A 16,897-nucleotide genomic window follows, 5' to 3' on the forward strand; every position below is an offset into this window, starting at 1 on the left:
CCACTCCCAGCTAAGTTTTGTACTTTTAGTAGAGATGGGATTTCACCACATTGGCCAGACTGGTCTCGAACCCCTAGCCTCAAGTGATCCGCCCACCTTGGCCTCCCAAAGTGTTGGGATTACAGGCGTGAGCCACTGTGCCCAGCCTATCATTCTTATTTTAGAAATTCACTTATGAAGTCCTTAGATAGTAAGAAATCTCTCCTTGTTGCCATATTCCACCTCCATGAACTTTGCCACCTCTCTTGATTACCCTCAAACTCTCCTTTCTTTAAAAGAAGCTATCAACAAACTTCCCTTGCCCTATTAAATGTCCTGTGTATTCTAGCTCTTAAATTCTGGTGATAAAATGCCAATGTTAAAATATTTTTCGTCTCTAAATATTGCTAAGAAAGAAACATGCTGGCTGTATGTTTCCCCCGACTTCTTTTTTCATTCTGCAGTGAAGTGCCTTTAGCCAGCAACTTCTTCCTATCTGACAAACTTTGTTTGTAATCCATTCACTTAACATACACACCCAACATTCCTGTCCTTGACTGACATTTTAAATACCACTAACAAGAAAGAATGACTTTATATGTTAGGCCATTTTAAACCCCACATGCAATATATTCTGTGCTGATAAAACCAGATAGCCATTGGAATTTGCTCAAGCATAAATAACTTCCCTTAGATGAAAGCCTAAAATCTTACTTAAGGTAAGTTTCTTGGTGTTTGTAGGTTCATCAGTGGTGTCCAAATATGTTTAGCAAGATGGACCAGCTGGTGAGTACAGCCCACACTGTAGTTGGAAGCGTACCACTGCTTTCAAGGACCAGAAAAGTCTGGAATAGTAGGCAGGGCTTGATTTATTTTTAAGGAAAAATAAGGCCATCTGATAGATTTCCAACTGAAAATCAGTCAAGGCTGGAGTTTGGTTCACTGAGCCCATGGCTCATGCCAATTCTTATTTTCCCATGGCTGACTCCCAGTCTTGGCTGAAAGTGCTACAGCCTTTCCCATAAGGGTAACCTGGGACATGACACAGGGAGAGAGAGGCCTTCCAGGAATTAGATGAGAAACAAAATAAAAGATCCCCCTCCCCAAAATCAGGTCCAGACTGCCATTCAGTGAGGAAAATGCCCAAATCATAATACCTGATTTCCAATAAGGCAGAAAAAAAAACCCCTCAGCCCTTCTACAGTTCGTATTCAATCCAGATGTCTAGAAAACAGTGGGATTATGCTAAAAATTTGCCAAGGCAGTACCAGATGCCTATAATGGGACCATGTAGAAGTTGAGGTGGAAGATATAATGATTTTTCCAAAGCCCTCTGAAATAAGGAATGAGAACACTTTGTGAAAGCGTTGGTAGGTAACACATTTGACACTGGGAACACCTGGTTTGTGAGGGTTTTCATCACTAGCCAGCACCAGTCTCTGTGATGGATTGAATACTTGCTTCCTTTCTGGACATCTGGAGTGCAATTAAGCTCACTGCCCTCATGCTATTATTTGAAAAATCCAGGAAACAAATGGTTGAATCCTAGTTAACCAATAAATATGTGGCTTTGTAGTATTAGTCTCTTGGGCTTCAGTTTATCACCAAGAATAGTAATGAAGCCTGATGTGGATGAGCTGTTGTGAGGGTTCATGTGTCAACATTGTGTAATCAGCACAAAGCAATTACAAGTATTTTGATTATAGGTGCTCTAGTGACAAGTGTGACTTGATCATTGATCTCCACATGACTACCAGATCAAATGGTGATGCGGAGGATGACCACATAACAGTGCCTATTACCTGACCAGTACTTCTGTACACTATCTTTAATCCTGTGAAACAGATATGACTGTCTTCTAAACAAAGACTTAGAAGTAGCTTGCCCCAGGTCACACAAGTAAGTTGTGACCCTGGATTTAAATCTGTCTATCTCCAGAATTTATTTTGTGTTTTTTGTTTGTATGATCATTATTGTTGTTGTTTTGGTTAAGAAAAAAATTCCTTTTTGCTTTTTCTCCCCCTAAATATATATATAGTGCAGGGTAAATGTCCAAAAATGAATCATAAATCCAAATAATTTATGATGGGATATTGGAAAGGATGGGACATTGGAAAGGATGCCATCTCAGAGGAAGATGGGCTATTTAAAGTAGAGAATGCATAATTGATACTTTACCCTGAATCAGCTCTAGATATCTGCTGTATAACATTGTACCTATAGTTATCAATACTGTATTGTGCACTTAAAGTGTATTAAGAGATAAGATTTCACATTAGCTATACTTACCACAATAAAAAAATATGATTTAGAAAGCTAGACCATATTCAAATCAAGTTGACATTATCATGACAATATAACTGATATGTGTTCAATTATACCACGATCATATGTCAGAAAAATCTGTGAGATAATATATTACATGTATTGAAGTTAAATGTTAACATATAATTAATTATATATTATTAAATATATTTTTATAATCTTTCAGGTGCCTTTAGATGAGGTATGTTTTATGGAAACTATGCAGAATATGAAAACAATGGAATATAAAGAATTACTCTAAGGGATTTTTTTTCCTAGATAAAACATGAACAACAACAACAAAACAGTAGAAAATACATATAAGAAAAAAGGCTTTTTAAAAAATAAAGCCCTAGAGATGCAATAATTATAAAAGAACCAGGTGGGTCAGATTTGGGGCTTCTGACTATGAGGCTTAACTAATCGCAGTAAATCTTGCAATGTTCCCATGAGAACTGCAATGAGTTAGATCTCAGCTGCCCAACACTGGATTGTATGACTCATGAGTCTCAGATGCACCATTAATATGTAAAATTGTGAAAACCCTAAATTCAGCCAAATTTTTCTGCTCTCCAAAAGGACTTGAGTGCAGTTCAGTCCATATTTTCAGTGACTTTTCATTTATCTTAAGAGCTTCTCTCAGCTCTGGTTAATGCCTTCTTCAAGCTTGCAGAGTCAAGTACTTCCAAGAGTCTGGCAAGTCCCATCTGTGATGAGCCACCTGCAGCACAGAGTCTGCAGAAAGATCAGATGGGGCTGCTCACAGGCAAGAAGACTCAGTAGCCAGAAGAAAATGTCTGACTGCCTCTGATTCTCTCCCACACTGTATTACTTTTTCCGTTTTCTTCCACCTTACTGACTTTCAGACAATAGAGTGTTTGCATATTTTTCTTTTTAAAGTGTTGAAAACTTAAACTGGAACCATCCTGGAATGGCTATTTAAATAAGCAGGCAAACTGACCTGTGTTACCACAACCAAAGAGCCCTCTGAACATCTGCATTTTCTTTTGGGTCCTTGGGTCCCCCATGTACCTCTCCTATAAAGCTTGTCCCACCTTAGATATGAGGAAAACAATAATATAATGAAAATATTTAAGAGAACCTAGCTGAAAGTGGTCGATTTTCATGGTGCTGTTGTTGATGGGGCCGAAGATGGTGATCACAGAGATTTTCCTGGTGGCCATCTTGCAGAAACTTTCCAGATATTCATCACGTTGTTGCACATACATATTGTTCTCAGCCTTGGGAGCAGTGATCAGCTGGAGGTGGGTGAAGACAAACAAATACTAATTTATAGTGATAGTTTCACACTGGGGCAAAACCCAAAGAGATGATTTGGAAGACAGGGCTGGTAGTGACTGCATCTAAGCTACAGATACTCTGCTGAACAGTTAACATAATTAGGGCCAAAAAGGGCCATTTGGAAAGGCCTCCTTTTGTCTCCAAGACAGCTTAGAGTTTTCTACTCACTTCCATTATTTACCTTCATTACTAGTCTCCATGTGTCTCGGTTTTCTCATTTGTGAACTCTGCACAGGAATACTTATTTTGCAAGGCTGTTGTGAACATTACATGAATACTTGGCATGCAATAATTGTTCAATAAATGTTATCTTTCTTCCTCAATTTTGATCTTCATTGTTCTCATTGACTGATAGATATTGGTTAATTCAGTGGTTGCCACTGTTATTCACATTTCACAGAGCTAAAAGAGTTTCATAGTCAGGCCCTGGGCACTACGAAACATTCTGAGATTTAGAACTTTTAGAAAACCTTGCAGAAAGGTTTTATGATGACTTTTAGACCTATGTTTTGTCACATAGCATATATTCATTGTCGGGCCGGGCGCGGTGGCTCACGCCTATAATCCCAGCACTTTGGGAGGCTGAGGCGGGTGGATCACGAGGTCAAGAGATCGAGACCATCCTGGTCAACATGGTGAAACCCCATCTCTGCTAAAAATACAAAAATTAGCTGTGCATGGTGGCGCGTGCCTGTAATCCCAGCTACTCAGGAGGCTGAGGCAGGAGAATTGCTTGAACCCAGGAGGCGGAAGTTGCGGTAAGCCGAGATCACGCCATTGCACTCCAGCCTGGGTAACAAGAGTGAAACTCCGTCTCAAAAAAAAGAAAAAAAAAAAAAAAAGAATATATTCATTGTCACACTAGGCCTGCACAGAGTTAGTGGTGTTTGTCTTTTGATATTGCAGTTTTCCAACAGGATGTTTTTTACTTTAAGTTTAGCCTTCTCTGTAGTTCAGACCTGGTATTTTTCACCTAGCCCTCTGTCTTTCATCCTCACTCTGTAACCCCTGTCTTCTGGGAAAAAAAGAAAGACAAAGCAATCAGAAGAAATACTTTAGTCATCAGCAATCTGAGAAAATGCAATTTATTTTGGATACAGTGAGGATAACCCTATTTTTAAGAGGTTCTCTTGAATCTTTTCTCTGAGAATGTCTCACTGTTTTTATCTAACCTCATACAAAAGCTTCTCTACTCTCGATTATTTTAGTTACCCTTCTCTGAGCCTTCTCCAATTTTACCAGGTCTTCTTGAGCTGAACCTAGAACTGTGTTGTTCCACACTCCACAAGCTAGTGGGTACAGGGCTGCTCACCTTGGAGGTGAGAGGATGTGAAATTTTATTCTGATGATGACTAGGTCTTTGCTGAGATCCTGGATCCCACATAGTTCACCAGGCTGATATCTGCAATGAACACTATTTGGCCTTTGTTGCATCATCACTAAGCTCAGAGGCAAAACTCCATACATTATTTCTCTGTAAACAACTTCTTGTATTTGACTAAATGCAAATTTATCAGCCAATTTTCTTGCATTTGACTAAATTCAAATTTATCAACCAATTTTATATTTATCCACCTAAACTTATAATCTATTTCTGAAGTTTATGACTATTAGCTTGGCATTTTTCAGAGGGCAAGTCACCAGGCTGTGTACCTCTTCCAAATATTTTATCAAAAATGGTTAATAAATCTGGTCTCAGCTTGATCCTGCTGTTTATTTTTCTCCATCAGAAACGTCTGTATCACTGCCTGCAGGCTTTCCCTTCTAAGAATTCTCTCCACATGACTAAAACTCTTCCTCAAGGAAATTAAACGTGTTCAATCACCTTTGAATGGAACATCAACAAAGGTTTTCCTGGGATGAAGTTTTTGTTTTGTTTTGTTTTTCAGATCATAATTAATTTTAAATAGACATGCTCTAGTTTATTTTTCATGTGTTTCTATGCCTGTTCATATGGACATTCTGGGTAGGAAATGTTTGTTTTAGGAACATAATTTCCCATGGGGAAAAATAAAATTTCTCCAGATTTATTCATTGATTCACATTTAGCCTTAAAACAAGATTTAAGGCAGCTATAAAAAGATGTGGTGATGGTATTTTTAGTTGCTTGGTTTGTCTTTAATTAGTTTTATGGCATCTGAAAATATTTTTTCAGATTTTGATGGGAGCCGAGATTCCTAAGTTTTATTTTAAGTCGGTATATTTTAGGTATTTTTTCCTGACTGTTCTGTGCTCAAAAACACACTATTCTGCAATAAATAAAATGAATGTTTAAGTAAAAACAGAAAATGGTAAAAACAAAGGTAACAGAAAGGGACTTAATGTTAATGGTTTTGGATTCCCTGTTCTAAATTAAGGATAAACCCATATTTAGAGGAGTTTCTAAGGCAATGCTGCTGAGATGTCAGATGACAGAAAATTACCTGTTTTTGTAGCTTCAGATTCATATATAGATTCCATTTCATTCATCTCATACTTTGCCTTACAATCCACGGATAGAGCATGGTATGATAGGATTTTAAGAGTCCTCCACCCTCCTCTAGTCTTCTCCCCCTGTATATATTAGGAATTTCAGACAGTATGTAATCACATAGAACCTTATCCTCCCCTGTGTGGTAGGTTCTCCCACATAGCTCTATATGTAGTGGCGTGAGGCCATGGATACCCAGTGGGAATCTCAATTAAATAAATAAGAGCCTCTGATGTTTATTTTCACTTCAGACCTTTTGCCCAAGAATGCCTTTAATCACCAGTAAGGTGATGTTCATTTTGCAGGACTCACTTTCTAACTTCCAGCCCTCCACGTTCTGGCCCCAGGCTCTCTTTTGGTAATGTCCTCTTTTACCTCCCTTACCTGACCTCTTTACCCCCTAGAGCCAGACCAGTCTAAATTAGGAAAAGAAAGGAATCTTGGACAGGGAGACACAGAGAAAGAATAATTGCAGTCAAAGTCAGGGCGCTGTCATTTCAGTCCTAGTTCAACCCCGGGCATACTTGTAGCCTGAATAAACCACTTAATCTTCTGAACCTCAGCTTTGTCATTGCTAAAATGAAACAACTTTCCTGCCAACCTCATCATGTTGTGAGAACTGAGCAAAAGTAAATATATCTATATATCTTTATAGATACATAAAATATACTTATATACTTATTACAGATTTATTTATTCCTAATAAATAAAAAAATATGTCCCCTAAGCACCTGCAGGTATGTCGCCTCTGAACAATTCACCCACAGTCCTTCCTCTGTCTTTGCCCTTGTCACCCTCCTACCTTGGAAGCCTGCGCCCTTCCTTCCCTAAATCTGAATCTAATGCATCGTCTTCCTTAAAGTCTTTTCTAGCATGCAGGGATCACTTCCTCCCTTTAATTATTGTTCTTATTGTCTGCCCCGCCACTTGGAATTTAAATATTTCCTTCATTTACCATATAACTGTCACATCTCCCCAGGCAGAATGTAAGCTCTGCAGACTGTATTACTGTCCTGCAGATGGTAGAGGCATAAATGCTGGCCAACACTCCTCAGGTTACATAGATCACCCCAGTCAGAGGAGAGGAGAGGGACTCAGGAACAAAGGGTTCCCATGGTTATGAATGTCTAGATGCAGGCTACAACTTTACCAGTTGCTAAAGACACTTTCCCTTGCATTTAATCTGCTCCTCAAGTTTGCAACAGAGAAAATAGAGAAGGCTGACCATCTGAACCCATTTCAGGGACTCTTTCCCTGTGTTTTGACATCTCCATCCCATTCACTTTCTAGTTTGACAGTATTTCAGACAGTGTTTAAAATGGAAACGATTTCCAGTCCCCTCTTCCTAAAAAGAGCATCTTAGAATTCCTCAGTAAACATTATTTTCTGTCACTTGGCCTCTTTCCAGTTTGATGGCAATAAATCAGGGCATGTATCATGAATTTAAAACTGTGTTGTATTTCTTTTTCATGCTTCTGTTCCAACTGGTGTGTTGGCTCAATGAACCTCAGAGGATAAGGAAGCCTGTTTGCATAAGTAAAGAGAGCAAACAGCAATGGAAAAAAGCTAGAGGGAAGATATTTTAAGTCTCAGGTTATTCAAAATACTGTGTTAGGCTCAAAACACTAGATTTTTTTTTACAGGATTCTGAAAAATAACTTTCAAGCTAGTAGTCTGCCTTAATGCAACAGGAAACCTCAAATCCTTTCCTAAAATTAAACCAAATAAGTAGATTGTTGCCCCAATACACAGATGTCTGAAGTAAGGTTGAATATATTAACCCACTTGAATTACAGGAGATTCAGTCACCAAACAATGCTTAAACTTGCACTTGAATTCATGCAATTCAGCATTTGAGGTCTCTTGTTAACTGACAAGTGAATAGATCTCAGAGCGCAGAATGATGGCTTGTCAGCTCTTCCCCATAGTCCAGTGTTTTGGTGATAAACAGCTTACCTATACTCTCACTATCATCAGCCCCAAACTGATACCAGGCGGATTGAAGGATTAGGTTAACTGGAATCCAATCTATTGTTTTTGACTGAATGCCTGAAAAGCCAGAGAACTTAGTGCAGAGAACTCGCCATGTATTAAAGGCAGAAACTCCGCATTTGTGCTTAGCAATCTCTTGCTACTTATCTGGGTGACTCAAAGTTGAAAACAAATTTTTTAATTTCTTTGTATTCATATTTATTAATTTTGAAAATTCATATTTATTAACTAGCAAGATCATTCCTCAGTTTCCCCTTTACTTTATGGCATATTCCACAGGAAGCTCATACCCACAAGAATTCAGAAAGGGAGATTGGCCTGAATTTGAGCTTTCAACTCAAACAGACCTGAGTTCTAAATCTGACTTCACCACATATTAGCTATATATTTTGGGTAACTTTAGCTTCTGTTTTCTCATGTGTAGAAAGGAGTTAATAAATCATTCCTTGAGAGATTGTTGTGAGAATTAAACCATCTCGGCACAGTCTCGGCAAAGTACCTTGCAGGCCATGCCCTTCTTTGTCGATAGGTTTAGAGGCAGGAGGTTTGAAAGAGTGAACACTAGTCTAAAAATAGGACACTTGGCTCCACCTGCAGCTCCTGTGAAGGCCTCTAGGAAGTCATCCATCCAACTGTGACCTACACCATTGCTGCCAGTGTTTCTCTTAAGTAATTGTTAAGTAGCAGTTATGCGATATGTCCACTTCTAAAGAACGGTATAAATAAAGACAAAGCACTAAGGATTTACAATAAATGGTACTTAGGTACCAGGTTACTGAAAAGCTGAAAAGAGGAGCTGAAAGTCCTGCACAATTTCTTGGAATGTAAACCTTCTTTCAGTTAGAGCATACTGGTTAAGGCCAGTTGGAGGTAGTTGTTCTCAGCCATACTTAAACAGCTTGAGAGTGCTAAACTTTTTTTTTGAGATGGAGTTTCACTCTTCTTACCCAGGCTGGAGTGCAATGGCACGATCTCGGCTCACTGCAACCTCCGCCTCCTGGGTTCAGGCCATTTTCCTGCCTCAGCCTCCTGAGTAACTGGGATTACAGGCATGCACCACCATGCCCAGCTAATTTTTGTATTTTTAGCAGAGACGGGGTTTCACCATGTTGACCAGGATGGTCTCGATCTCTTGACCTCGTGATCCACCCGCCTCGGCCTCCCAAAGTGCTGGGATTACAGGCGTGAGCCACCGCGCCTGGCCGAGTGCTAAACTTTAATGAATAGTAGTTGAATCACTGAGCTTCCTGAGTAGCATCAGCCAATTTTGATGGGAAAACTGAGTGGAAAAGGAGAAATGGCACCAACAGTGTTTTTCACCCATTGGTCTCCTCTCTGATGAAAAATTTTTTCTCCATCTTTTGCTTTTGCATCTTGTTTGTTTCATCTGACCTTTTCTAATCCATTCTTACTTTATTCATCATTAGCTCTTCAGAAGACACATTTCTGATATGATCATCAGCTGGCCACACATAGGATCAAAGCCTGAAAAGCCTTGTGTTAGTGTTTCCTTTCTAATAACAAACCTGGTTCTCTCACTAGCCCAAAGAACCAACACTGCCAGGAGCAATTCCAGCTGGTTTCTGTTTTGCCTCACATGACATCAGCAGAAACTGTCATTTGAGTTTCATTTGCTAGAAATTTGTAACCAGGGATACTGTTAAAAGCAGAAAGGGCCCAGCTGGGCTTTCAGATCCCCGACTAAGGGAGTGGTGAGAAACAGGGAGAAATGAAAAGCATGACTCATATCAGGGATACACTATGAAAACTCCTTTCTTTTGATTCACAAGCTAGCAGCAATAGGAAATATTTGCCAGACGGGTGCACAATTACAATCCTGACATTTTACCCACGATTTTTTTTTAAACCTGATCATGAGGAACACTTTGCCTGCCCTGTTGGCTAAATGAACAGAGTTTGGTGATGTACTTTGGTGGGCTGGACAAAGTTGTAGGTACTCAGCATTGGAGCAAACCACTAACGCTTTCCCATGCCCCAAAAAGAGCAGTTTGCCCCCGACAGGCTCGCTAACAGACATTGAAATATCAGTTAGAGTTTTACTCTGAAATCTGATTTCTTTTTTGTTCTAATGAGAACATTACCATTTAAATTTATGTACTCTGAGAATATCCAAGCAGCTGTTAAACTACTCTAACAGCCTATCACCTAATAACCTAAGTTTATATAGACACTTTAAGGCTCTGGTTAGATAATGCACCAATATACATAAAATACATAACAAAACACACACAGGCACACACACAAATCCTTAGAATCAACCAGAGCTAGGTTTTGCTCTAATACATAGACCCACTATCTATGTTAACAGCTAGGAGAATTTGGGATATGCCTCACTCATGATAAACATCACAAGGAACTTTGCTCTGAGTAATATTTCAAATGCATATATTTAAACTTTCTGAAACCACTTATGATAAATGGGCACCAGAGTCACTCTGCCAAGATCATTAACCCAAATTTAGGCTAGCTTGGAAAACCTACAAGATCTTCTAAGAAATGCCTTGAGAAAAGAGTGTCTGTGTCTTTTGGTGGGGGGAATGCAGGCTGTGCAGTCACCTTGTGGGGGCGGGTTCATTCAGGAGGATTGGTGCTGCCCTCAATGGCATGAGTTGATTCTCTCACCCAGGCATCTGAGAAAATCATTCTGACTCACATTACCCAACATCGATTTACTGATCTTTTACTTAGAATTAATGGTAACAATATCCTTTTCCTCCTTGACAGCCTGGATTAAAAAGCTAGCCTTGAGAAGCCAGGGATAGACATTTTGGAGGGGCACTAAAAGAGGGAAAGAGAAGACATGAAGAGGAGAAGGAGTCACTTGCACATCACTGATAAAGACTACCCTTATATGTAGGATGGGCTCATTCCTGCCCAAAGCCCTCATTTAGTGGTGGCATGTGATGGTCAAAAGAGAGGGTTTTGGGAGGCCGAGGCGGGTGGATCACGAGGTCAAGAGATCGAGACCATCCTGGTCAACATGGTGAAACCCCGTCTCTACTAAAAATACAAAAAATTAGCTGGGCATGGTGGCGCGTGCCTGTAATCCCAGCTACTCAGGAGGCTGAGGCAGGAGAATTGCCTGAACCCAGGAGGCGGAGGTTGCGGTGAGCCGAGATCGCGCCATTGCACTCCAGCCTGGGTAACGAGCAAAACTCCGTTTCAAAAAATAAAAATAAAAATAAAATAAAAAAAAAAAGAGAGGGTTGCTGAGATAAATCTGTGACTTATTCAACACGAGTGGCACTCAGAACTGCAGACCAAGGGCAAGTAGGGATGGCTTGTCTCCTTTTTGACACACAGGTGCACAGGCACATGCACATACTCATTTTACAGTGACCCGGAGAAACTGACATCTAGATTTCAAATTCAGGTGTATCTCTAGAGTACTGGAAATTGAAGCAATCAACCCAGTTCCCCACATTCCACTCTGGCTCTTCCTAGCAGTTGGATAGGGATGGAAGAAGTAGCTTTTAAGGGGAGAAGATTTCTGCCAGCTAATTTTAAAAGGACCCATGAGGGTCACACCAACAAGGACTCTTCCCCACTGTCAGTCTTACCCACTACCCACCCAGGCTGTCTTACTTTCTTCATTGAGTGCTCCGATGTTGATACAGACCTAATTAGAGAAAGAGGGGACCTCTGCTATTGTCTCATAGACATGATCCTAGTTCCTAAGTCAGACAGAGAGAAATGCTTTTACTAAGATATGACTGAAGTCAATGCACTCTCTTTTAGGAATTTCATCATTCTTTTCATCCTTTGGACTTGGTAAAAGGGACCTGTGTCCAGAAATATCCCTTGGAATAGAGTGGTAGAAATGAAGGAAGAAGTTGACTACAGGTGCTCCCCTGGGCTCATGTCTGGGGTCCCCCAGCCACTGACTTTGTACCACAGGGCCATGAGTTGTGTGAGCAGAACTTCATAGGGCACTAAACCAGGAGGAGCTACTGGCCTGCTGCCCTCTTTTGCCAGACTTCTGATCTTCTTAACACAGTACAGGTTCAGCCACAGTCTGGCATCTAGCAACATGATTTTTACAAAACCAACAAGACAGACATTAACATGCCCTGCTTCCGCCCATAGAACAATGCCAAGGAGAAAGCTACTTACAAGGAGCCTTCGCTTGCCTTCAAAGGACCCCAGCAGGTCGGCCACTGACTTCCTGGGACTCTGTGTGAAGTGTTTGGTGGTGGGTTTCTGATAGCCGACCTGTTCTGTTTTACCTCCTTTTTTCTTCTTGCTCTTCTCTTTCTCTTGCTTGCTCTTTTTCTCAGACTTCTTCATTTGCTTTTCACTCTTAAGTAACTTGTCTGGGTTCTCATTCTTCATCTTTTTTTTCTTCTCCTTCTCGGGTTTCTCAAGCTTTTCATGCTTTTTAGACTCCTTTGCTTTTTTAAGGGGAATGTTTCCCACCTGCAGCTCCTCCTCCAGCTGAGAGGCAGTAGGCCGGCTGAGGTCATACTTATCCTCATACTCATTACTAAGAATTTTGTCCTGGGCCTTCTTTTTGGGAGGTTTCTCCTTTGCTGGCTTGGGAGGACCTGGCACCACATTTGGGTCTCGGTGGCCATGTTCCCGCCTGTCCATGCGGTTGTCTCGGAAACGGCCTGGGCCAGCAGCCCTTGTGCTGGGCTCTGAGACGGTGGTGGGAGGGGCATCTGTGAAGCTCTCCAAGCTGGTAGCCTTGCTGGGCCTCCTGGTGGTCTGTGGCCTCTCCCTGTGCTGATCCTTCCGGGGTGGAGGGTAAAGATTCTCTGAGACTGAGGGTCCCCTGGCAGTGATCACCTCAGTGGTTGTGGGGGGCCTGTGGGAGGGTGAGGGGGTCCAGGGCCTCTGCGTGGTGGGAAAGGCAGTGGTGGTCACAGGTCTTGCAGCAACTGTTACCACCTGGGACGTGGACCGAGTTGCTGTTGTGGCTGGAGCAGGAGGAAGGGTAGTAGCCCTGGGGGTTGAGGGAGGGGAGTGCAAAGCCACTGTAGTGGTGGCCAGTTTTCTCAGGACCTTCACCCGACTCTCTCTGGTTGGTGGGACCTGTGCTCTCCTTGGGTCCTCTTTCCTCTTCTCACTGCCCAGGCTCTGCCTTCCTGCTCCACCGTCATTCCCCTCCTCCACCACCTGGCCCTCTACACCAGCTGCCTTACATTTCTGGACAAAGCCCTTCTGCCTGATCTTCTCGATCCTGCGGATGGGACCCTGATCAATGACCTCGTACATGGCTTCCAGCCTGACGGGGTAGGGGTAACGCTCCTCCACCTGCAGTGTCTTTTTCAGCAGCACCATGCCAAACTTGCCCTTCTCCAGCTTCAGAAAGCTCATCAGCTTAGGGATGAGGCTAGGGTCCAGGGGCTGCTCCAGGATCTGGCCCTCGGTGGTGATCCTTCTCACCTTGCCTCCTTCCTCACCTGCCTGGTGGAAGAGCACAATCTGCTGGATGTGCCTCTCCGCCAGCTCGCAGTACACGTCGTCCTTCAGCAGGCTCATCATGAGGCGGTAGTAGCCTTCTGAGGCATGAGGGGCTGAGATGACCCATACTCTGTTCTTCCCTGCAAAGCTGGCAAGGATGTTGGGAGAGCTGGACCCCGAAGGGAAACGCAACATTCTTGACCGAGCTGAAGACCCCTCATCCCTGATCATCTCACGAGGAGAGCTCCTGGCTGCTGGTCTTTGTTCAGGTCTCATGGGGGCCCCATTGATGTTCAAGCGGGCTGGCAGCTCTGTTGGGCGAGCTAGTCTCAACACTGGAACACTCCTCCTTCTCTGGAGAGGCTGAAGGTTTGGTTCTTCCATAGTGGATCTCTCAATTCCACGAGACCTCCCAGTGTGCCTCAGAAACCGAGCTGGCCTACTGCTGTCCCGGGAAACCAAGGGCACTTTCCGCCCTCCATGGCTGTCTCTAATCGTGGCATGGGTGTGGGGTTCTGAGCCACACACTAGCCACATAGCCAACAGCATGGTGAAATGGGGTCCCATTCTCCACGTCATTGTGTAATCCACTTTGCGATGCACTGAGGTCATAAGACAAAGGGGAAGGGGAAATAAAGAAAGAAAATCATTTAACTGGAAACAGAAAATCATTTAGCTGGTCATTTTCTTTTTCTCTATCCCAGCCAAGGGGAGGGGAAAAGGGTGGTTAGAGAAGAAGGAGGGAGGTCAGGAGATGGAAAATGGGATGAGATCCTGTTACTTTCAAGCCCCTATGATTTGTCAGTGTTTAACAGAGACAGTTACATTAAGCAAGAAATCCAATTCAGTTCCCCAGGCAGCAGGCTTGCGCTCTTTCAACTAAATGCTGTGGATGCTCCAAAGAAAATACAAACTAGCATATTAATTATGACAACATTCACATTTCATCTCTTCAAATAAGCAACAAAGAAACAAATAAACAGACCAAAGACAGAAAGGATTACACACTTACATGGTGGCTCATAGAGATGGAATGCAGAGAGTTGCAAAAGAAATCAGAAGTTTGGTTCCCAGGACAGTTTCCTAGATGAACTACTTTTCCTCCCAGCCCTCTCTCTCTTTTCCGAGGGTGGGCAATACAAAAGGGGTGTGCTGCAGCTCCAGCTTTCAGAGCACCGCCACAGATCCACAGCCTGTCCTGATCTGAGAGCTGAGCCGATTCCTTTTCTTTCTGGCTGTGTCTTTTTACCTTCTGGACAAGTAGCATGAGGTGAAAGGAGCTGTCCTTCTAAGTCTTTGTATCTCCATTTGTCTGCGGTTTCTCCTTGGTCTCGTGTGTCTGTGTGCGCCAGTCCCTTGTGCCGACACAGGACGCCCCTTAAAGTCCAGTCCTGGCGATTTCTGAATCTCACTCTTTCCCTCTTCTTATCTCCCTTTCCCCCACAGTCTGGCTTAGGTTCTTTGTTTCCGGGCGTAAAAGCACTGGGATTAATATGTTTTCCAGGCTGAGGGAAAACACAGGAATGTGATGTTGAAAAAGGACTTTTTTTTTCTTTTCCTATGCTTCTCTCCTCCCTTTATTTCTCCCTACCTTTTTCCTCCTCTTTTTCTTCTGCTTTTTCTTCTTTCTCTTCCTGGATTCAGTCCCAGAAATGTTAGGACTACATCAGTTTTGCTCCAAACCAAACTTAAACAACAGCAGCCACTGGAAATCAAGGAAACTTCACTAAGAATTTAACAGATCAGCAAAACACCGCCTCCTTCCCATTTCAGCACGTTCAGAGTGGACTCAGTGAGGAGGGAGTAGGGCTGTTCTTTGGGGTGGGGGAATGTTTTGAAACTCCACACATCATCATAAATCACTTTAGAATAAGATGACTGGGGACTTAACCCCTTCCAAACCAAGTCATCGGGGTACCCTCTCTTCCAGTCTGTTCTTACACTGCACTTTGGAAGGAGGAAATTCTCAGATTTCTGCAGCAGGCTGCAGGCTTTTTTTAGAGACAGATACTTATTTGGGTCAGGGTGCTTGGCTGTGCAGACACAGACAGTATATATGTATTTATAGTCCCATGTGTATATTTTTATATCTTTCTCCCTGCTTTGTGCTTTTAGTTTGAGGCTGGAAAAGCCCATGGAAAACATGACTAGGTTGTTTTTATTTTATGCTAATTGGGGATCGTATTACTATGTTCTTGGTCCTAGTTTTTCCTTGGCATGTAAAGAAGCTGGTAAAAGATTAGAAATGCAGGCAATGGCTGCAAGTGGAGATTGCAGTTGACTGTTACATCAGGGAATGGGCATTATCATCTGTAGCTTCAAAGCTCTGGCTGCAGATGGTAGACTAAGGGCTTCCTTGGAGGACTCGAGTCATTGATTGTGTGTGTGTGTATGTGTACGTGTGCACGCACGCATGTGTGTGTGTAGTGCAATATTTTCCTCTGCAGAGGCTTTAGATGTCTGAAGGGCTTTAGGCAATCCATAGACGTAGCCTTACCAGGTTCCTAAAGAGAGAGTGAGGCAGCTTTGGGCTTCCACCTCCTGGGTCTCCCATGAGGATTCAGTGAAGAAGGAAGGGGCCTCAGGTTACTCAGATATTTCTTCTGGCCATGCTGGGCGGCTGACTTTCCAAGTCACTATTAACTGCCACCAACAGTGGCAAGCCAGGGTCCTCAGAAACCACCTTGTAAGCTCAGTCATTCAAATAGCATCCCTCACTGGATCAGACTTCATTCCTAGTTGTTATGCCCTGATCAGCCCCATCTTGCCCTGGTCACATTTGACTTTTTTCACATAAGCCACAAGCATGGAACTGAGAAAGTCCTTTATAGAGGTTAACTGTAGAGCTGCCAGGCTACACCTTGAAGTCCAAGGGGTACCAAGAAGGACGGCCGGCCCTGCTGTGGCATTCCCTCAGAAGACATTAACAAAAGACATTAACAAAAGAGGGCTTCAGGCAGAGACCCTCAGTCCACTGGAGTCACAGAGTGCAGGCTTCATGGGATTCACCTGTTGGGTTGATCAACCAAGCCTTGTGCTAAGTTGGAGGGTCCTAGATGTTACTTCCTTCCTCATAATTTCCTAATGCACTCTACACTATCCTTATTGGGCTTTCTCCCTTTCATCTTTTCATTTCCTTTTCTCTTCTTTCTGCTTATAACAACTACTATTTAGTGAGCATTTTCATATGAAGCTTTGGGCTTACTATTTTCATGTATTCTTTTATTTAACCTTCACAGCATCCTTAGGAAGTAAATAGAATGATCCTCATTTTATAGATAGGCAAACTGAGGCTTGGTGAGTTTAAATAAATTACCTATTATCCACAAACGGTAAGTAGTAGCTCTGAAATTTGAACCCAGGTTTAGAACAGTCTACAAAGCATGATGCTATCCTGCCTCTCTCTTTCATTTTCTACCCATA

General features: G+C 42.4%; 1 protein-coding gene across 3 annotated transcripts in view; it reads right to left on the bottom strand.

Moving 5' to 3' along the window:
* CCDC80 (coiled-coil domain containing 80) overlaps positions 1-15,251 on the bottom strand; it is a 37,331-nt gene extending 22,080 nt beyond the window's left edge. Inside the window, exons 1-3 of one of the 3 annotated variants that reach the window (XM_012464013.2) lie at positions 14,724-15,251; positions 12,182-14,076; positions 3,386-3,542 (exon numbers count right to left, since the gene is read on the bottom strand). In XM_012464013.2, the coding sequence (XP_012319436.2) occupies positions 3,386-3,542; positions 12,182-14,053 (2,029 nt within the window). In that variant the 5' untranslated portion in view covers positions 14,054-14,076; positions 14,724-15,251. Of the gene's footprint in view, positions 1-3,385; positions 3,543-12,181; positions 14,090-14,486 lie in introns of those variants that run through there. The other 2 variants (XM_012464012.2, XM_012464011.2) reach the window with 2 other exon arrangements.
* Between the last annotated feature and the right edge of the window lie 1,646 nt (positions 15,252-16,897).

Source organism: Aotus nancymaae, unplaced genomic scaffold (genome assembly GCF_030222135.1).
Source record: "Aotus nancymaae isolate 86718 unplaced genomic scaffold, 86718_ANA_hifiasm-v0.15.2.pri h1tg000011l, whole genome shotgun sequence".
Taxonomy (NCBI): domain Eukaryota; kingdom Metazoa; phylum Chordata; class Mammalia; order Primates; family Aotidae; genus Aotus; species Aotus nancymaae.